This window comes from Trichosurus vulpecula, chromosome 2 (genome assembly GCF_011100635.1).
Source record: "Trichosurus vulpecula isolate mTriVul1 chromosome 2, mTriVul1.pri, whole genome shotgun sequence".
NCBI lineage: Eukaryota > Metazoa > Chordata > Mammalia > Diprotodontia > Phalangeridae > Trichosurus > Trichosurus vulpecula.
Genome location: NC_050574.1, coordinates 213,887,060 through 213,910,634, shown reverse-complemented (window position 1 = coordinate 213,910,634; position 23,575 = coordinate 213,887,060). Strand labels below are relative to the sequence as shown.

Here is a 23,575-nt window from a genome sequence, read left to right as displayed (position 1 = left end):
GTGCATGTACATTCTCAAGTCCATTATTTAACAAACTCTAGAAACAATTTTGTCCAATACCTGTGTCTGCACAAGCAAGTAGAAAAGGCTGGGGAAATCTTTCTACATGAACTAGCCTTCCTGAGTTGCTCTTCACTTTCAGATTTCCCAGTACCTAGTTACTTTTGGGGGCAGCTAGGTGGCGTAGTGGATCAAGCGCTTGGCAGGGAGTCAGGAAGACTAATATTCACGAGTTCAAATCTAGCCTCAGACACTCACTAGCTGTGTGACCCTGGGCAAGTCACTTAACCTCTGATTGACTGACAAAAATGGATACACTGGTTCCACTAGAGAAGGAATTGGCAAACCTGCCAAGAAAACCCCAAAATGGGGACATAAAGAGTCAGAACACAACTGAAATGACTGAACAACAGAGTGACTTTTTAGGATAGAAAAAGAAGACATAACTGAGTATTTCAGGATATTCTTGAGTTGTCTTCATGTTTCAGTTCATTGAAACCAGGTAGCTAAGGAAATACTCTTAGGAATAAGAAAAGTATTTAATTCTCTTCCAAACAGAGTTAGTCCTGATAAATGGGGAGAATTAGGTCAAATAAGACTTTATATTTAAAACATGCCTTTATGGATTTTAATTTGCTTTCAAAGGAAAAACAACATAAAAGTAGTACAAACAATCCCTAATTTCTGAATAGGATGTCCTTTAAAAGTTTATAAACCATCATTTAGAACTCTGACCTTTATGATATTGGACAAATCACTTAACCTAGGCCTCACCCAGTTCTCTCATCTACAAAATGTAGGGATTTGATTAGATGACCTCTGTGGTCCCTTCCAGTTCAAGGACTATCACCCTATGACTAAAGAAATTCGAATTTCATCCTGCAGTGTATCATGTAACTTAAAGAAGAGCATTTATTATTATATTGATTGTGAAAATGGGAAATCTAAGGTACAGAAATGTCGATTGACATCCAGTTTCACAGAGTCAGTGTTAGAGGCAGGACTAAATGCCATTTCCTCCAACTCTCAACTCAGAGCTATTTTCACTAGATTCTCATCAATTTTTTTTAATCTCAGCAAGAATGGAAAATAGCTGGTCGTTATCCCCCTTATACTATAATGTGGAATTTGGAGATATGATCATAAAGAAGTCATTGTCAAACTAGATTTTTGATTTGTGGTATTTAGGCAAAAATACTATATGCAAACTATCTCCAGTTTCTATGTCCAATTTTTCCTTTACTTTTGGATTCAAAATACTATTCTGAATCCTATTCTGCCGCACATCTTTACTATAAAGAGTAAAAGTCATTTTTTGTCCATCTTCATCACCCAGTCAATTGTTCATCTCCCAGGTAGATGGTAAGTCACTGTTTCCTGGTAAGCCATTGATATAGCATTTTTTTAACTCAGAGAAGTTTCTTTGCCAAACACTCAAGAATGTCTTGAAAAGAATACCACTCTTCATCTCTACCTAGCACACATGCTACAGAAAATATATGAAACAAAACACACACAAATTGTTTTTATTATTCTGAAAAACAATCACTTGTGTGCAAGCCAGTATCTCACAAAATAACTATACATATACATATATATATATATATATATATATACATATTGATAGGATGCAGCTCTGAACCTTTATTCCAACATTCACCTCTCTTTTCTTCATAGTAGTATTATTCTGAGTTATCCAATGATCTTAGTTAACATAGGCCCATATGAGGGTGATCGCAGACCCACGGTCTCAGACAAGGGAATTTGCATTTTCATTTATTCACATAATATGCTTTTTAGCTTCAAAGTGTGTATTATTATGTCACATGTAGGTATTGTGCAGGTATTACAAAGTTCATTTAATTCTTAGTTGAATGAACAAAAAATTCCCTTATGATTGCCTATTCAATAAATGTTTACTTTTTAAAAATAAATAAAATTTCCCCAGTCTACTCACTAATGCAGCTCTTCTTTAAAGTGAATAATGTTATGGTACTTTGACTTAATCTAAATTAAGAACAGGTAAGACGGACCTAGTATGAGGTAAAAGCATTATGGGATCAGAACTTTGGAGTGTGCCAAGAAACACAAGGGTCTATGGTTTAAAAAAAAGATGCAAAGTCCATCAAGGCTGAGTGGGGTACTATTGTGTTCAATCCTACACTGCCTATATGATAATGTTTCTTTCATAATCTTGAATTTTGCAAGATTGATTGGGGTTCCCATGAGAATTATTTTCATCATAATTGTTTTTCTTTTTCAATCTGACAGCTTTGGAGATATTCCTACACAGCAACATATTATATTTTTGACCTTATAAATGGGTAAGACCTGTTGTCTATTTACACATGTGTATATATGACATTGAAATACAATATAATATGATAGTACGTAATATAATACAATATGTTAGACTGGAATAGGACAGAATAATAGAATAGAATAGTGAAAGCTAACTTGTAGAAACTTCTATTGGAAATCCTAATTTGAGAATAGAACTTCCTTATTTTGTTGCTTTTTTTAAGAGGCAGATCAGTGCCAATTTTCATTAGGAAACAAAGTTTTGTAATATTCATGCTAATTGAATACTGTGAACCCTAAATATCAAGATGTTGGACTTTCATCTTGCATTCAAATATTCAGATTGCCTTTCTCTAACCTTAAGTAAGTCCCTTCCTTTTCTAAGCTATGCCTCAATTTCTTCATCTATACAATGAGCTTCGAGAGAGCATTGATCTCTACTCTAGTTCTAAAATTTGGGGTTTTGTAGTTCTATAATATCTTCCTATTTTAGCAGCTTCATGCTGTTCCAATCTCTCCTCTTCATTTGACCTTTTAAAAAAATTTCTCCCCTCTTCCCCTTTGCCTTCACTCCTTTCATTTTAATTGTTCTTTGATTTGATTCCAAATTTATCTAACACTAATTAAATATAAATATATGTGCATATATATTTTTATATATATATATGTGCAAGTCATTATCAACCACTGGAGAATGAATGAGTTTACAGTGTCAGTCGTTCATTCCATAAAAATTCATTAAGTGACATTATGTGAATCTCACAGCAGAGGCCAACCTAAAATACCTTCCAGTCACTAAACAGTGTGGAAATAGAATAAGAGTAATAGAATTTGAGTTTAAAGTTAAAAGGATTGTTGCCGCATTAGAATAAATAAAGGGCTTTGCGAGATTTGAAGGAGAGATCACATTTGAAGAAGAGATTCAGCTTGGGGTTACAAAGTGAGGGGAGGAGAGATCACGGGAAGCTTCATGGAGGAACACGTGAATTGTATCTTCGTTCGCTAATCTTTCCTATTCAGTCTATTCTACAACAGGACTATATCTGGGACAGCCATTGGTATTTCATTGGAAATTCCAACCCAAAATGCATGTTCTAGTTAGAAATGATTTGCCAATTAAGCTTCAAGGATAAAATCATTTTAGGGAAAAAGTTATGCATCAACCGTTTCCCAACACACCTATTTTTTTTTAGCCTATTGCTTCTGGAGAGTAGATATGTCACATTTAAGTTTCCACAATGAAGAAAAATACTAGGGAAGGGAATGCTGATTTGACTTTTTCTTATTTAAAATGGCTTTACCTGAAAGACGGCATAGACTCTGTATATTACCAAGGGTTTACTTGTCTTGACATGATATATGTTTTTCTGCTTTTTAAGACAATGAAAACCACAGAGTTAGAAGGGACCTTCTTATAGGGAGGAATGTGCCCAACCTCAAAGGTGACTAACTGCTTATAAGAAGCAGGGTATAGTAGAGTGGAAGTGTCAGTGGGCTAGTTTGGAGTCCAAAGCCCTAGGTAAAAGGTCAAGATCAGTTACCTTACTAGCTAGCTATGTGTCCTTAGGCAAGTCACTTTTAAATCTCTGGACCTCAGTTTCTTCATCTCTAGAATGGGAATAATACTTATACTACCTGACAGATTTGTTCTGAGGATCAGTCAAATGATATCATTCATAGAAATTGCTCCAAAACTAGAAATCAATATATTAATCTGTGCTCTTAATTAAAGAACAAAGCTTATCTTTAAAATTTTAATTGTTTTATTTTCTTATTGTTTACTTTTCCTGTTGTATCTTTCAACCTATTTTCCAGAGAGCCATCTCTTTTAACAAATAAAAAAAAATAATAAATCAGTTCAGCCAACTAATAGTACCAAGTCCAGTGTGATATGTATTATTCTATATCCATAGTTCCTTGTTTCAGGAAAGCAGAGAATGTGGTACGTTCTCATAGCTCTTATTTGAGGCCAGGCTTGGTCATGACAATTTCACAATATTCAGTTTCAATTGTTTTATTATTGTTTTTGTTTCCATTTTCATCATTTGTAGCCACTGCATACGTAAGGATAGGGGAGTCCACCCCGCCTCAATTCATCCTGAAAAGCCCAGATATCTCAAGTAAATCAGTCAAAAATAAGCTAGGTGTGAATAAATTGGATAAAGACAAATGAACACACACTGGAAATACCTTGTAATTGATCGAAGAAGATTACACAATGTTTCCCAGACTACATATAAAAAGTTTGGAGCTAGTCAGTTGAGTGGGAAAAGACTCCAAATTCAGGATCTGAGGAGTCCAAACCCCTGAGAGGGGCTCTCCTACCCCCTTCCCATTTACTATTTCCACTAACTATCCTATTAGGACACCGCACACCCAGCTGGGACTAGAGAAAGACATGCTGTTGGCAAATGAAAGATCTCCCAAGAAAAGGCAGCTGTGAATCTAGAGACAGAGATAGAATAGAACAGATTCTAACTTTGTAAACTTTTAAAGGCTGGAAGATCTAGAAGTCTCTTTAGCCTTGGTAGCAGTGCCCACCGGAGCATCATGTACCAAAAGACACAGCAAAGATTGATTACACACACCGCAAAAAAGCAGTCACAAATCTCTAAAAGGGCACTCACTCTCAAAGCTCAGCAAAGAACTTCACCTAAAGGAACTTCATGAGCTCTTCATGAAGGGAGAGAAGGAGTTGTAAGTTACCCCTCTGGCACACAGGTTTTCTGTATGTGCAGCTCACTACCCTTTTATTGCAAGGGACATTTAAGGGGAGAGTCAACCTCCAGTATGGAATATTTTTTTGTAACAATTGTCCTTCCTAGAGATGCTTAGTAAATATTCTGGCTTTACTAAGATATACTTTAAATAACCTTTCTAAAAACTAATTAAGTCTGACTTACAATCAATGGCAAGCACACCCAGAGAGAGTTCAGGAGCAACATTATTAGAAACCCTGAACCCTCAGGGTTACGCTGGCCTTTCAGGGATATGCTTAGAATCTTGAGGGGAGAAATCATCAGCAACCCTCTGAGGACCCAGTCTGTCAATGTGAGTGGGAGCCAGAGAAGGAGAAGTAGCCCGGATATGATACTACACATACTTTGTTTTCCTGATTTTACTTACTTCTCTTGCATCTGTTCATAAAAAAGTCTTCCTGCACTTCTCTGCATTCATTAAATTCATTGTTTCTTAAAGAAATATTCCATTTCACTTATTTTCTACAACCTGTTTAGTCATTTTCAATCATCTTTTTAATTTCAATATTTTCCTAGTGATGCTATCTGGCTGTGACACATGGAACACCACAATCTAGAAACAGTCAAAACTGTAGAGATGTATGGTAGACATAAATAAGCTGTGGCATTTTATCAATGATGACTTACATTTGACAAGTGGCACAAAAATCTATCATCCAATAAATGTATGATCTTCTGAAGAAGGCCAGTCATATTAAGAGAGAAGGAAAAGAGATAGCTTGAGTATTATAATGGTATACATAGTAGTTTCAGGATAGGTACTGGATCTTTGATTTTATTAGTATAGTGAACTCCCAGATAAGGAAATTCTCTCTACTATTACAGGCCAGCACTTTCTTTGCAATTTATAGTCTTAGATGTTTGCCTCCAAGTATAAAGTTAAATGACATTGAAGTAGGCTTCCAACATAATGAGTGGATCCTTTATAGAAGCTTCATGGAAAGATATAGCTAAGAGTCTCACATGAAGAATATGGATGTATGGGTTGCAATCAACATCATTAGAAGGAAAATTTACAGCAATAAAATTATCGATCCATTAAAGTGTCGTAATGTTATTGCTCACATGTTTTTAGAGATCCTGAGAAGAATAATCATAATGTCCTTTAGTAGACTAATGTCTTAAAGATAAGAATTTATTTTTACTACATAATCTGAATCTCATTGGCTGCTATTTGTTCATTTTATCTCTTCTTATGGAGTAAATATGTTAGTCATTTATTCAATACATATATTTAAAGGCTCATCAGATTACCCTGTAACCTCCTTATCTGCATATTAAATAAATCAACATATTCTATGTGGAAGGTAATCTCCTTATCTGCATATTAAATAAATCAACACATTCTATGTGGAAGGTACTGTGAAAGGGACAGAGAGGAAAGAAAATAGTATCAGGGAATTTATAATATGTCAGAAGATAGAAAAATAAACTTACCCTTTCTCAGAGAGGCCTTTTCAAATGTTGAGTAATTTTCATTGTTCTCCTCTGTAACACGTTGAAATTTTTCATGCTGTACTTTACCACTAGACCTAAAAACTGAGTTCAGGTTTCAAGTAAAGTAGAAGGCAGATTGGTTCACAGTTCTTTCATGCCATGCATCTCAGCACCATGATTAATTTTTAACCACTAAACAGTAAATTCAGTCAAAAATTGTTCTCTTCAAAACCAAATTAATGGATCATCTTGGAATCTTTAATTAGAACCTAATTAAGATGTGCATGATTCCAACAACCCCTGAAAAACAACGATGACTTAATTCATCTTACGTAGGAAGAGATTCCTGAAATGATTTCCGTCATTCTAAAATAATACACATAACAGACGTCAGAAACGAGTATCTACTGAGCTGTAAAGATGTCACTACCAGTTGGAAGAGACTCAAGGGTACAAATATCAATATTTTCAAAAAAGTCTACTTGAATAATTGTATTGACTGCTCTTCAACACTAAAGGAGTGCCATAAAATTTCATAAAAGGCTTATAAGCAAGCCCTTAAAAGATATGCAAAATAAGATAAGGGTGTCTGCAAGACCCACTTGTCTGCCTTAACGTACACAGTATTACCATTCAGCATTTTCCTCTCATGAATATCCAGGATCCTTATGCTGAGCTTTCTAGCTTAGGAGAAGAAGCCTATTCTCCAAATATTTCTTCACTCTTTATACTCCCTCTTAAGTTATCTGGCTCCACTAATGCATTGTTGGTAGAGCTGTGGAATGTTTAACCATTCTGGAAAGCAATTTGGAATTATGTGAAGAAAGTGGTTAAAGTGTCTACAATTTTTGACCCAAAGGTTCCACTATTAGGCATATATCCTAAAAAGGTCAACAAGAAATAATATACCCCAAAATTTATAACAGGACTTATTTATGTAGCAAAGATATGGAAAGAAAGCCTGTGCTCATTGTTTGGGGAATGAATAAAAGTTATAGGACGTGAATGTAATGGAATATTGTTGTAATGGAATGCTATTAGAAATTATGAATACAAAAATGCAAGGAAAGATTTGCACGAACTGATATAAAGTAAAGCAAAGACAATTGGGAAACCAATATACACAATGACCACAACCGTGTAAATGAGATCAACAATAAAACAATTAAAACTGAATATGATAAAATTAGAATAACCAAGAGAAATATGAGGAGGCACCTCCTGCTAATTTGCACAGGTAGGGGACTGTTGGTGTGGAACACTGCATATAGTATGAAATTTTTTGATATATCGATGAGTTTTATTCTTTCCTTCTAAAAAATTCGTTATTATAAGGTATATGCTGGAAAATGTAGATGATATCCAAACACTGTGCCACACACAATGAGTACAATGTCACCACAAACACCCACTTTCCTTCTATGCTTCTTGGATCAACCTACAAAGTGACCAACACTATCCCTGAGGTTATTCTCTGATACTCATATAAGCCTGGTAAATGATACCTGCCTTCATCCATAGATTCTGGGACACAGCTGCTTTATCCCTCTAACCATCTCCTATAGAGGAAAAAAAATTGTAGGTGATGAAAAACAAAAAGTGTCAAACATTTACTCTTTAAAAAGTTATCTTCCCTTTCCTATATGGAGTCTAGGTTTCATACTGACTAATCCGATAAACAAATTCAACCTAAGGTGTTAATGACCGCTAATGCATTGCTCTTTTCTGCTAAGATTTGCATTTTCATAAAGTTTTTCAGACGCTTAGTTCAAAGGCAGCAAGTTATTTGAGATTTTTAGGTATCGTAGTAAGATCCATTTGGTAGGGGGAGCAGAGGTTGGACACTACTGGTAATCTTATTGGTGTAGGGAAATCCCAATTCTTCTACCAATGCATATCAATACTAGTGTGCAATTTACTGTGCTAGAGAATTATCCGGAATTCAGAAAGGCTACATGAATTGCTCAGAGTCACACACCTAGTATGTGGCAGAAGAGGGATTTTTAGGTCTCCTTCATTCTAAAGCCAGTTTTCTTTTCACTACCCCAGTTTCCTTAGACAGTTTGAACAGGTAAGTCTTTCTGTCTGTCTCTCAAATAATAATATTAAGGCAGCATTTTGCTTTGCTTCCTCATTAGACTAGTCCAAATGCAGCCATTACTACAATCTTCAGGAATGATAAACGGAAAAAATTATGACCATGGTAAACCTGGAAGCATCTCGCTCTTCTCATCACTCATTGAGCTCATTGCCAAAGCTTCTCGGGAAAACTTACATAAAAACCAGTGAACTAGTACTCCCCAAATAACACTGTGACATCAATCACTAAATTGAGTTTTTTGGGCCATAGAATGTTTGAAAGTTTCCCTTGGGTGGAGGGCTTTGTAATATGAAGGCATATTGCCCCAAATGAAAACCGGTTTTCAGTTTAGCCAGAAATCAAAGGTCCTCTTCTTTTTCTCTGCTTGAAGTTTGACTTAAGGCGAACTCTTGTACAAATTTTCAAATAGTATCTGTATTTTTTAAAATGTGAATTTTTTATTAGCCCAAAGACATTGGGACTTATAAATGAGGATGTTGAAGATGAATTTTGGCTCTATTATAATTTTACAAATCTCAGTCACATGCATAGAAAATTGTTTCCAAATGTCTTTTGCTATGTATCCTGGATTTCTGTGCCTTGAAAGGTAGGTTACACTACTTTATAGAATTTCAGAGCCTTAATGGGACCTTATGGACTACTGAATACAGCCAGTCACCATATTTTATAGGTGGGATTACTGAGGCCCAAAAATGTTAACATATGCCCAAAGTCATCTAGCTAGTTGGGGTCAGAGCAAGAACTAGGGTCCAGGACTCTTTACTCCCAGGTCAGTGAACTTTTCAATACACCATACTCCCTTGCATATGCATTCAATGTTTTTCCACTTTGGTTTTGCCTATTTCTATTGATATTCTGCTATTCGTGGTATAATAAATTTTTTTTTCTTTCTAGAGATTTTACAACAGAAAATGAACTTCCTCATCCAATTCAGTATTTATGTTGGTCACCTGTTGGAAGTAAATTGGTTAGTAATTGCTTAATATACAGAATAACTTTTACTATTTAATCCACCAGAAATTGATAATTTCAGTTTTCTGTTTGTTTAATTTACTTCCCTGGAAGGGAATTCATTTCAACATTTACTGGGCATCTATTACATGCAAAGCACTAGGGTGCAAAGACAAAAAAAGAATAGGCTCTCACCTCAAGAAACATATATTCCACTGGCAAATATCCATTTATAATTACTTCTGTTTTTTAAACCAATTTTGATAAATTGAAATGCGTCAAAAAAAAGTCAATAAAACCTAGGGTTCATAATTATACATTAAATTTTTATCTTTTGAAAAATGAGTTTTTAAAAGAAACATCAGTAAAAATATTTTCATGACTTTCTTAGATTAAGTGCAGAAACTAATAGACCTGACTATGTGTAGGATGGTTGATAAAGCATTCTATAAATTATTCATGCATAATCAGAGATCTGTATATCATACTGTAGTAGGAAAAGTATTAATTTTCAGAACTGTTAGCAAATGAGAGAACATGATATATTATTAAAGGTTTGAAATAAACCTTTTCCACAAAAATTATAGTTGGTCCTGCTGGGAAACATTCTGGGTAGGGTCTACATTAAGTTAATATTTCAGATGTGAGCTCCTTTGCATATAAACCAATAGCAAGTTAACAACTGTGTTTCAATAATAATCATTTTCGAAGAAAATGCCAATTTCATTTTTCCCTTGCCGTTATACTTACTAACAAACTCGTGTTCTTCTCTAGGCATATGTCTATCAAAACAATATCTATTTGAAACAAACCCCGAGACACCCACCTATTCAAATAACATCTACTGGGAAAGACAATCAGATTTTTAATGGAATTCCCGATTGGGTCTATGAAGGTAAGCTAGTGTGACGGCTGGGGTTGTTGTTTTACCTCTTATTTGAAAATAGCTTCATAAGGTCAGTAGGGCTGGGCTCCATCCATATTTAGGTAGGTCCTTGGCTAACATGGCATCAAGTGATGTAGGGAATCAGAGGTAATTAGTCAATAAGTGGCAACCTGGCATGATGACTTAGAAAGCCATCCTTGGGGTTAACATTGGGTTTAAGTCCCGCCTGCAACTCATTCTGGGTATGTAATGCTGGGGAAGCCACTTAGCCTCTCATTGGCCCCAAACAACTCTCTAAAACTATAAATTATAAAGAAATTGCTGATCTGCAATGGTAGAGAGAATTTCCTCACTGAGAATTCCCTACACCAATGAGATCGCAGGCCCAGGTCCAAACCTAGACCCCAAGATCTGCGAGCCTCTGTTAGATTTTCTCTTCGTAACGTCAAAGCAGAGAGTCAAGGAGACTTAGCACTATGAATTATTATTAATATCATCAACATAGCAGCAGAAGCCACAGATTATTTACATTATAAAGTGAATTTGGTGTACACATTTTTCAGGTATTTATACTGAGGAACATTTCCTGTTTTCTCCAAAAGGGGAGAAGACAGAATCTTTTTTAGCACCAGTTTTCTCATTTATAAGATGGGCATGATAATAGCTACCATACTAACCTCACAGGGTAGTCATGAGGATTGTTTTGTAAGTCTTAAAGTCCAATGTGAATGACAACTACTTCTACTACTAAAAGATTATTATTACTGTCATCAGCAGCAGCATAATTCTCTGTCTAGATCAAGCAATCAATAAACAGTAATTGCCTACTATGTGCCCACGATTATGCTGATTGCTGGGTCCTTAAGTGGAAGTCCATACTTTATTTTCCATGGTTCTCACACATTCTGCCCTCCTTTCCAGGGCAAATGCTTCCAAAAGAGACATTTACAACCAAGAAAATCCTGTTGAAATCTGAGCGTAGAATCATAGAATTAGAGAATCTCAAGTCTGAGAGGAACTTATAGAAATGTAATTACATCCAGTTCTCTCCTCTATGAAAAATCCATCTTAGCTATTGCTGTCAAAAGAAAGCTTGCAAAGCAATTCCACAACCTCCCTGAGGGACCCATTCTTCCCACTTTCACTGAGGCCCCACATTCCAGTGTAAGCCTGTTTCCCTCAGTTCTGGCTGCAGGAGAACTGTTAAAACCAGGAATGGTTCTGAGAAATCATTGCTGCTGATGTCAATCCACTATTAATAAAGAGACGGTTTCTAGTTTCGGTGTGGGATAATAGACAGCGTAACAGACCTGTAGCCAGAAAGACCTGGGCTTCTATCCCACTTCTGACATTTATTAGCTGTGTGACCATGGATAAAGTAATAACCTCTCTGAGCCTCTGCATCCTCGTTTTTTAAAATGAGCATAAACAATATCTATAGTAGCTGTTTTACAATGTGGTTGTAAGGTTCACATCAGATAACCTAAGTAAGGCATTTTAGAAACTTTGAACCAATGTATAATAATCATAAAAAATCATCTGTGCAATAGATTATTAATTGATATTTCTTGGCCATAAGTGGATTAAAATTTTGACATGGGATACAATAAGAAAATATTCATGTTTACCACAAATACTTGATTTTTTTAAATTACTGGACCTGTTTCATGTAGCATGTCAGTCCTATAAGAGGATCCTTTTAGTCAACAAAGAGTTATTTGAAAGTATCTGTAATTATTTTGAAAAGTAAATTATAACAGTAATTAATATGGAGGTGCTTATTTTTCAGAGGAAATGCTTGCTATAAAATATGCTCTCTGGTGGTCTCCAAATGGAAGGTTTTTAGCATATGCAGAATTTAATGATACAGATATACCAGTTATTACATATTCTTATTATGGTGATGAACAGTATCCTAGAACAATAAATATCCCCTACCCGAAGGTATGTTGACTACTTTTAACAGATGCTTTTATTCCCTTGGTGTAAACACGAACAATAATAACCATGAACAAAGGTGGGAACGACATGCTTTGAAAACTTCATCTCCTTATGTGTTACAAAAGCAATGGGGCATTCTTTGTTTAAACTTCTAGTACATCGGACATCTGGGTGTGCTGCATGAGGTTGCCTTTGCAACGTACATCTTGGGAAAGCATATGGTCTAGATTATGGAGGGGAAATAAGCTAAATTTCATTTTGGTCCTTTTTAACTTTTAAGCTCACAATTCAAATTTCCATTTTTTTTAACCCTTCTTCAAGTGTCTTAAAATGTGAACCGGAAAGAGAAGCCTAAATGCTGACTTCATTGATTCTTCTCTCAGGCAGGCACTGGCTTAATTCTCTCTAGCTATAAGGACAGGTGAGCTGTTTGATACAGAACTGTAGACCCTAGGAGCATCACTTTCTTCATCTATGAAGTGTGTGTGTGTGTGTGTGTGTGTGTGTGTGTGTGTGTGTGTGTGTGTGTGTGTGTGTGTGTTGGGGATGGCAGAGAGTAGAGAGAGCTAAGTAATCTCTAAATAATCTCTTTGGCCTTTCTAGCTTAAAAATTCTATCGTTCAATTATTCTCTGCTTTCATGTCCATCTCCCTACACTCAGAGAGGAATATTGAATAGAGGGTCCAACAGAGCCCTAGCTAGGAAGTTTTGAGCTCAGGTTTTATTTAGTTACTTTTCAGTCATGTCCAACTCTTTGTGACCCCATTTAAGGTTTTGCTGGCAAAGATACTAGAGTGGTTTGCCATTTCCTTCTCCAGCTCATTTTACAGATTAGGAAACTGAGGCAAACAGGTTAAGTGACTAGCTGTGTCACCTCGTAAGTCTGAGGCCAGATCTGAATTCAGGAAGATGAGTCTTTGGGCCCAGCACTCTATCCACTGCACCACCTAGCTGCCCTTTATGGACAATCATTATAAACCAAACCCGTGTCACTGACATGAAAGACATTTCCAGTTGAGGGGTACAAAGCAATTGTCACAGGGTGAGAAATCAGAGACACCCAGACACTGGTGTGACAGAATGGGGTTGGATGGGTTAAAGAAGGGAAGAAATCATTTTCTCTGAATGCAGATCTGACCATATGGGTCCTCTATTCAATCACCTTCAGTGGCCCCATGCAGCCTGGAAGATAAAATAGAAATGCCTTCGTTTAGCTTTTAAAGACCTATATACAACCCGAACTGACTTTCTTTCCAGATTCTTTGGTTGTTACTCCCCGTTCTTTGCTCTGTGGTCCAGTGAAAGTGGCCTTATCTCTGTTCCTCACACTCAGTCTACTGAATTCCCTCTCTTTGCTTTTGCATTGTCTGCCCCTCCCCCCCAGTTCCTGGAATATTCTCCTACCTAACCTCTGTTTTTTTTTTTGGTTTTGTTTTTTTGTTTTGTTTTGTTTTGTTTTTTGGGCAGGGCAATTGGGGTTAAGTGACTTGCCCAAGGTCACATAGCTAGTCACCTAGCTGCCCCACCCACCTAACCTCTGACTCATATACTCTCTCACCTTCTGGATTAAGCTTTTTCTGATCCCCCAGTGCCTAGGGCCCAGCTTCCCAAACTACCTTGTATTTAACAGTGATAGATAGGTAGATAGATGGATAGATAGAGACATAGATAGATAGATAGATAGATATTGACAGATAGAGATAGACAGATAGATGGAAATAAAGATAGATAAATAGAGATAGAGATAGATGATAGAGATAGCTAGGTAGAGATAGAGATAGATAGACAGATAGAGGTTGATAGAGATATACAGATAGATAGATGGAGATAGAGAGAGACAAATAGATAAATAGAGATAGAGATAGATAGATAGAGATGATAGAGATAGCTAGATAGGGATAGCTAGAGAGAGATACTAGATAGAGATAAATAGAGATAGATAGATAAAGATAGACAGATAGATAGAAAGATAGATAGCTAGATAGATAGATAGATAGATAGATAGATAGATAGATAGATAGATAGACAGATATAGAAGGAAATGGCAAACCACTCTAGGATCTTCGCCAAGAAAACCCCAAATGGGGTCACGAAAAGTTGGACACGACTGAAATGACTGAACAGCAGCCATGTACCTGCTGTCTCTCCCATTAGAATGTAAGCTCAGTGTGAATATAGATTGCTTTGTTCTCTGTTCTTGTCTCCCTGGCACCCAGAGAGTGCTTGGCACACTGGAGGTGCTTACTAAATACTTGTCTCACCTCATTTTATTGTTCCCTCATTTGACTCTTTTTGCTAATCATTATTATAGATCTAGAGTTGGAAGGGATAGAGGTCAAATGGGAGGTCATTTTACAGATAAGGAAACTAAGGCCCAGAAAGGTTAAGTGAATTGCCCGAGATGGCACAGGTGCTAAGTGCCAGGGGTTTAATATGAACCCGGTCCATGATACCAATTTTGGCACTTGTCCAGACACTGTGCCATCTGCTTCTGTGTGTATTGTTTCTACACTTCTGAAGTACTGCAAATGCTGGCAATGCCTGGACATTTGTGACCTGGGCAAAGCTTAGTGACCCTTCATTATGATTCTGAACTGCCTAGAGACCATGATAGGAGAAGAGCTGAGACCCTCATAGACTTCATACCTAACTTTTATAGGGGACCTGAAAAAGGGAATTAAAAATTTTAATTTTCCATTAGATATGGAAACTGAATTGTATTTAGAAGAGCTGTTCTTAGTTGTTTTCAAAGACTAAGCATTGAAAGAATACCATCATGGGGTCAATGAAATACTCTGGGCTGTCCTGGGTTTAAAAAAAAATTCTTTTTTAGGCTACACTGTCTCTATGAGTGCAAGTAGTATCAAAAACAAAATTAAAAAAAAAAACTTCCTTTTTCCCCTGAATCTTATGTAGATTTTAGAATAAACCCACTCTGTCCTGAGACAAAGTAAGTGAAATGTAATGAAGTTGAAGAGGTACTTAATAGTTTTTGTGAAATGATGTCAGCCAGGAACTATGTGCCTAGATTGGAGAGTCTCTGAGAGTAGGCGTAGAGATCCAGGATGGGAGGCTGGAAACTAATGGTGCCTTCAGGGCATTGAATATGGAAGCACGTGTGGCTTCGGTGACATCAGGAAGGGTTGAAAAAGCTGAGACAGCAGGAGCAGATCAGGGAAGCTGAGTTTTGCCAAGAAGAGAGAAGGGACTGGAAATCGAAGAAGAAATTGGGGCTCAAATAAGGACCTTGTTTCCTTGGGGGTGAGGAGCTTTGGGAGAAGTTCAAGTTCAGAAGTGGGGCAGCATGTGTGGAAGGGTGGTCTCGTAAGGAAAGGCAACTCGGTCCAAAGGATGTAGGGGTGGGAAGACTTAGCCGACCTGGTCCTGAATCCTAAATCCTGAAACAGGCTGAGCAATGTTTGAATCTGATTCAAGCCAAATTGTATAATGTGAGACTTTATATTTGAAGTTTATTGGATTCAAATATGATTTTTTCCTCCAAGATTCCCTCTAACTAAAGTAAAATAATTTGAGGACTTGAAAAAATGTCTGTGTATGAAGGATAGTGGGCATTGCGAGGGAAGGACACAACAGGAGGGGTAAAAGGAAAAATTTGTGTATCCTGGGGCTATCCCATTTTATTTTACTGAAATTATTATACTTTGAATTTTATTTAGGAGGAGTTCACACTTCTTTTTTAGGAAGTTGCAGGCTAGGCTCTGTAAGCCTGTGCTAACATATTGAGTAGAAGACAATCAAATTACTGTTAGCACAATTTTCTTTTCAATCAATCAACAAGTATTTATTAAGCATCAACCATGTGCCAGTCACTGTACTAAGCACAAAGGATACCATGATATAATTGTTCCTGTCCTCAAGGAATTTACCTTCTATCAAAAGACAGCATGCACATGTAAGCATATGCCTCCCAAAAGGCATATACAAAATAAAACCTTCCCGAATATTTTGTTTGGAAGCAAATCTACCCTACTCCTAAGGGTGTAGCAACAGCAGGACCAACCAGGTATCCTTCTGTGTGAGAGCTGTCCTGGCCTGAATTTCATCACTCAAACACAAGTGTCCTGATTTCAGTCTCTCCCATACATAACCTCCATCTCCGCCCCCCTGATCTTTCTTTTTCAGGTAGGGAAAAATAATTGTCGATGTGAAAGAGTCCCTTGGGAGGAAGAGATCTGCTATGGTGACACATAAAGAGAATCTTCCTTTCTCACCTCCCCAAAAAGTGCAGTTTTCATACCTTAAGTATGAAAGCATCAAAGGTCACTCAGAGTTAAGCACCCAAGTGTTATCTCCATGTATATACTTTTTGATGCAACATTCCTCATTGCCCTGCAAATGAAATGTAAATGAACAGTGTTGGGGATGGGAGGGATAAGAAGATGGTTTTATGATGATTTTATTATATGCTTCGCTTTTGCTATCCTATTGAAACACTCTTAGTGTCCTTAAACACTATTGAGAAATAGAATTTAATAAATTGTTATTCATTGTCTTGACAGGCTGGAGCTAAAAATCCTATTGTTAGGGTATTTATTATTGATACCGCTTATCCTGACTATGTAGGTCCCAGAGAAGTACCAGTTCCAGCAATGATTTCATCAAGGTACTGTATTCTCTGATTCCTCTTACCTTTATCGAAATTACTGTGCTTCGGATTTTAAGGGATTCGTACCTCATTTTTAAAAGTTATAATCTAGGGTTTGTCAGTCTGTGTTAATGTATAGAGAAGATAAACAAATCCCTGTAACCATTAAGTTTCTTTTCAAACAATCAGCAAGCATTTCTTAAACACTGATGATGTACTAGACAATGAGGATACCAAGCCAAAACTGAAACTGTCCGTAGCCTAAAAGAGTTTAAATTCTACAAATAGAGGCTACAACATATGCATATAGAAACTATATTTTAAAAAGTCATACAAGAGACATGCCAAATAAATTTTCCCTAAGTATAACACAACTTTGAGTTGACTGCTCCCCCCCCAACTTACCCTTGTTGGTTGGGTTGAAGGGAGGGACTATCCCAAGTTCAAGGTACACTTTCGGTTTGCCCTTTGAAAAGTATAGTTCATGAGCTCCTATCGGTGTGTTTACCATTAGTAATCAACCATAGGACAGAATAAGCTCAAATCAAAGCATCTTCTTATTAACATTGCATGAACAGTAGTAACAAAACATTCTTTCCAAAAACTCAGAGCTCATTCTTTCACAACTACACACAGCATCAGTCAGAAAAGTGAGCACGTACATAGATTATACTAGTGTAGAGGCACAGGACCTGGAATCAGAAAGACCTGATTACAAGACACTTACTAGCAGGATAAAATGAGATAGTATTTGTAAACTGCTTTGAAAAACTTATATAAATGTTAACTTGTATTATTTATTATGTGCTTATGGGCAAATCACTTAGCTCTTAACTGCCATAAGCAAATACTGTCCAAAAATATAACTTTCAGAAAAGTTGGTAATCGGGGCAGCTAGATGGCACAGTGAGTACAGCACTGGCCCTGGAGTCAGGAGGACCTGAGTTCAAATCCAGCCTAAGACACTTGACATACTTTGTAGCTGTGTGACCTGGGGCAAGTCACTTAACCCCAATTGCCCTGCCCTCCCCCCGCTTCAAAAAAAAAAGCAAAAAGAAAAGTTGGTAATCCAGAGCAGTGGGCATAATTTTCACACCAGGAATTCTCCACAGGTATGAAATCACAGATATAGATTTAAAAAAAAATAAGACTATGTGTTTAGATGGTAATGCCTTATAAAACAATCATTAATGGCAAATCAATGAACAATTAACTATTAATCATTATATATCAACCATCTTACAAAACAAGTGAAAAGATCATTGGATTAAGAGACAAGATACCAGGTTTTCAGGCCTGGTTCTGCCACAAACTAGTTGCATAATTTTAGACAAGTTACAAATTCTACAGTCTCGGTTTTCTGATCTACAGAATGAGAATTATACTAGATGATGTCTATAGTCCCTTTTGATTCTAACGTTCTATGATTCTTCACATCAATATTCTCCATTGTTAAAAACATTCCCTATTCTATCTATATATGAAACAATTTTAGTGTAGTTGGTCAATTCACAGCAATTGAAAAGTGAAATTTGAAAATTTCAAATGGAAAAATTTGAAAAAATAAACCTGAAAAGCAAAAAATTCAGGGCCCCAACTAATATACCAAAATAGCTAATTTGGTTGATTGTTTTTTAACCTACTGAATAAAATCTATAGTTTTGACATTATTTCTTAAATTCTTTCCTCAAAAACTATTCCTTGAAGGAAACCAATTGGTATAATATAGTGGTGTCAATTTCCAATAAAAAGGGATCCTGAGCCCTGTGGCAGTGTACTGACTTAGAAAACTACAAATTAACATTATCTATGTTGTAGTATATTTTTCTTTAGTTAGTTAAACATTTCCAACTACATTTTAATGTGGTTGGGCCTCACTGGGGGAGTTTTGCTGGCCTAGTTTGACATCTCTGGTGTAATAGATAGAGCATTGGACCTGGACTGAGGAAATCTCCTCTCAGACATTTACTACCTATGTGTCCCTAAGTCACTTAGGCACTCTCAGCCTCAGTTTCTTCATCTGTAAAATGGGGATTATATAAGTAACTGTCTCACAGGGCTGATGTAAAGATCAAATGAGACAGGATATATGGAGCACTTTGCGAACCTTTAAGCTCAATAAGCATTCTAGCTATTATTGTTGGTGTTGTCATTGTCATCCTTTTTGTGCTCACCATGGGGCAGCTTATCCAAGGCGCATGGTAAAAGTTTCCATGGACGTCAGTTTTCCTGGCAATGCCACTTAGTCACTGTGTGACTTTGGACAAATCATTTAACTGTCTTTGGGCCTTCCTTTACTCACATGTAGAATGAGGAGGTTGTGAACTATACACAGATTTAAAACTGAAAGGGAAGTTAGAGGTTATATGATCTAATCCTCTCCTTTTACAGGGGAGTTGAAACAAAGGACTTTAAAAGATAGCTGACTTTCCCAAACTCATATCGGGTAGTAAGTTACCTAGCAGAATTCGAACCCACATCCTTTGGCTTGAGACTCTCCCACACGGCCTCTTAGATTGCTTTTGGCTCTAAATTTACGATCCTTTGATCTTGTCATATCTAATAAACAACCCATAACACCATCTTTTCAAATGGCTATGCCAACAATAGTCATATTATTATGTTCTGCTATGATTATAACTGTGATTTCACAATCTGGACCAAATGATGATAACTGTCCATTTTGTTTTATTTACAGTGACTATTACTTTAGTTGGCTCACATGGGTAACAGATGAACGAATATGTTTGCAATGGCTAAAACGAGTCCAAAATGTTACAGTGCTGTCTATATGTGACTTCGAAGAAAACACACAAGACTGGGAGTGTCCAAAGGTATGATACATCAAAACCATTGTTGTATTTTCTTAAAATGGATATACAAAACCAGAGATTTCTACAGCTAATGTTTATCGTAAGGTTAGTTTTAATGCTATGATTACTTGGCACTCTCCAAAAAAAAGTCAGCTTACAAATTCGCTATTTTTCTGAAATAATATATAGCACAAGTTCATAGTTATACTCATGCTAGGTACTAATAAGCTAAAAATGTAATACACATAAAGTGGAATTCAGAAAGGTAATGGAAAAGGGATAAAATGTACTTGGATAGTTAGGAATCTGAAACTGAAATAAGGTCAGAAATGAAATCTTACAGAATGATGGTAGAAAAATAAAAGACAAGAAAAAAATTAGGGCAATGTAGGAAAGAATGATGCAGAAGAGCCTTTTTGACAAATACATGATAATGAAAAAGACGATTATGGAGAAGATGAAATGAAGTGGCTTATAAGTTTGATTCAAAAGAGAAGAAGAGGAAGAAAAAAAGGAAAGGCAAGGATATAGGAAACCTGGAAGCAGAAGGATGTTCATGGAATCTTTAATTAGGAAGAAATGTTTCATTAGGCCAAGTGGAATAAACATTTATGAAGCAAGAAAAAAAGCAACCTTTAAATTAAAGTAAATCATTTAATTTCATCTAGAAAACAGGACATGTTTTGCAAGGGAAAAGTTATCAGAATTCCATGTAAAAATATTTCAGGTCCTCTAAAAGTCAAAATAACTCAAGCTAAAAATATTTTTAAAATCATTACTTTGTCTGCAAGATACTTAAATTTTTTCTTAAATGTTCTGGAAGCTTTTTTTTAGCTCAATGTTAAGTGAGATACACATATTTCTTACACATGAGCCTCATTACTATTATGGTCTAAGTTTAAGCTTGCTCCTCCCATGGATGCTGTGTGTATTTGTCAGAAGGAGTGAACCAGGTTCTTAGGAGAAAGTTTTGTATTAACTGTCTTTACCATGTCATCTGAAAATAGTAGCTGCCCTCTGGGGACCCAACCTGCCAATTTGAGCAGAAGTTGGGGTATGTTGCTATTTCTTCTTTTCCTTCTCCTCCTTCTTCTTCTATTTTTTTTTCAAAAAGCTGGGACAATTTACTTTTTGTCCTGTGTAGTTTTCATTTTTGATTTCTTGAAATATAGCTCTGAAAAGACAGACTTTTAAAAAGTCCATTGTGTTTTAAATGGTGCTATTTGACATGTCTTTAAACCCAAATCATTCTGGCTTTCATTGAATAGCCAACAATAGCCCCAACCCAAGCCTCTGCAGCTCACTGTTTAGGTCTTGATGGCTTCAAATGAACATAAATAGCAATTGTTTTCTTTTCTGGTCTCACTTTCCATCATGTCACTGGTCCTCTTCAGGAACAAAGGATGAACAACAACAAAAAAAATGGAAAGATATCTTTGTTTCAACATAATATTATAAACAGGGAAAGGTTACAATTTCTTGTTAGCCCTAGGTATTTTGAAAATACTCATCTCTCCTATTATACTTTAGCAGAAAAACCTCTGATTTTCTTTATGGAGCTTAGGGTATGTTAAACATATAGACATTTAGAAATATTGACTGCATTTTGGAGTTTGTGATTAGATGTTTGTGGTCATTTAGGCATAACATTTATTTAAAGCCTTAAGGTAGGCAATAAAGACCAAAGTTCCTCAGAAAAACATTTATTAAATTACGAAAATGTGTAGCAACTTTAAAAAATATTTTTTTGAAAACATTTAAAACTTTTGTTTAATAAGTAATGACCATCTTGAAAGATCATTTTAATGTTATGTATGTAAAATAGACACTGAAATTTACTAAAGGTCTCATGATTAGGTAATGTCTACTAATGTTCATATTCTGAAACATTTCATTTTCAAAATGTAAATTTTCTGTGATCAAGTCTTTGGAGAGATCTGAGGACACACAAGTTGTCAGTGATCCAACAAATGTCTGTTTAACAAAATATTGGACCAATAAAAGAATTTAAGGGTTAAGTGACCAATATCAATAAAACTTAATGGATATATCTGAACTAAGACAGAAAAGCAAGATATCAAGATAACCCAGATCACAAAGTTAGCAATATTGGTTCTTAATAAAAGTTCTAGTTACTCTCCATCCTGGAAGACAGACTGAGATAATACTCATGGGGAAAAAAAATGTCAAAATGATCCATTTGATGTAATAATCTCACTGAAATACAGTCTTACTATGGATAAGTGTGCTTTAAAAATGACCCTACCACTGTTACATTAAAAAAACTTAACTGGAACATTTTCCATTTTACGATTATGTATAAAAATAGGATGACCTACAAATTGTTAACCTTTTCCTTCCTCAGAGTTCAGAGACTAAGGAAGGAAACAATCTAGCATGGTTCCCACTGTGAGACATGACTATTCTCCAGCTATTATTTAATTACTATACTAGGCACTTAAATTGCATCACATCTCCACAGGATGTTGAAATGGACGTGAGTCCTTGCCCTTTGGGAGAAAAGACATCAATACATTGGAAGCCATAGAGAAAAAAGTAACAAAATGTCTATAGTAAGAGCCAACATTTCAAATATAACTATGCTTCAAATGATTTTTTTAATGCTCATTTAGATCATCTTCAAATTCTTATTGGAAGTTAATCACCTACTACAGTGCCTTGCACATAGTCAATAAAAATGATTTTATTTCCATTTTTAAGAATGTTAAATCTAGTGATGATCATTGTAATGAAATCCTTAATGTCTTATTTTGTTATTCAGAGCCAGCAGCACATAGAAGAAAGCAGAACCGGATGGGCTGGTGGAGTATGGTTTTGCTCTTTACCTTAATATTTTCATGAAATTTGACAGATACTCAGCTATCAAAGGAATTTTTGAAATGTATCCAAACTGGCATTACTTGTTTTCATAGACACATTTAAAGGTAAAAAGCACAAAGGAAGTAATTCCTTAAGTAATTTTGTGCCAGATAATTTCAAAATTTGAAAAGTGCATCTTCAGAATGAGATTTCAGGCTCTATGTTTTTAGGGCTATATTGGAAGTAAGAAAGATGCCTCATGCCACCTTAATTTCTTCACTTGAAAATGCATTTCTAAATTCTTCTACCTGAACTCACCTAAAAATTATTTTAAAAGAGAGAAGAATTAACAGAACTGAAACAATGTGAGATTCCTGGTATTCATCAGACATCTGAGATATTTTTAATAGTTTTGACTGATTAATAAGGTATTAAAAAGCAAATAGGATTTTTACAGGAAACTGATTGGACAGGTGGTTTATAGAGAATAGTTTTTTCTTTAGAGAGTTCTTTAAAAATAGCTCTTTCTGTATTAAATTCCATGCAACCTGGACTGAAAATGTTTTTTTTTTTTATGAAACTCACCAGGAAGGTAGGTATTCTAATATTCATGACTGCTCAAAATTATCTTTTGTGTTTATTGTGATATTTTTTGTTCAGCTTCTTTGGGTAGTTTTTATCCCTGGATCTAAGTAGAACCAGGGGGGAAATTGCTTTATGATTATCTCCATTGTATCTCATTGGAAGTCACCTATCTCTGATAAGCATTACAAGACAGGTTTGAACTCCCCTAGAAAGCAGGATAAAGATGTTACTTGTACCCACAGAAGTGGGCTTATATTATAGGAAGGATGCTTATCTACTAGGTGGACACATTAGACTGCATAAAGGAAACTCAGAGCCCTTAACACATTAACTCAGGATACATGGATAATGAAGATCTAAAAATCATTCACAGGG

At 35.9% G+C, this 23,575-nt stretch overlaps 1 protein-coding gene across 1 annotated transcript in view; it reads left to right on the top strand.

Annotated features, from left to right (window-relative positions):
* Positions 1-23,575, top strand: part of LOC118836906 (fibroblast activation protein alpha) — a 91,281-nt gene that overhangs the window by 21,126 nt on the left and 46,580 nt on the right. The window contains exons 7-13 of the mRNA XM_036744013.1: positions 2,272-2,324; positions 9,493-9,565; positions 10,324-10,444; positions 12,225-12,379; positions 16,897-17,000; positions 19,681-19,816; positions 22,578-22,622. Coding sequence (XP_036599908.1) covers positions 2,272-2,324; positions 9,493-9,565; positions 10,324-10,444; positions 12,225-12,379; positions 16,897-17,000; positions 19,681-19,816; positions 22,578-22,622 — 687 coding nt within the window. The remainder of the gene's footprint in view (positions 1-2,271; positions 2,325-9,492; positions 9,566-10,323; positions 10,445-12,224; positions 12,380-16,896; positions 17,001-19,680; positions 19,817-22,577; positions 22,623-23,575) is intronic.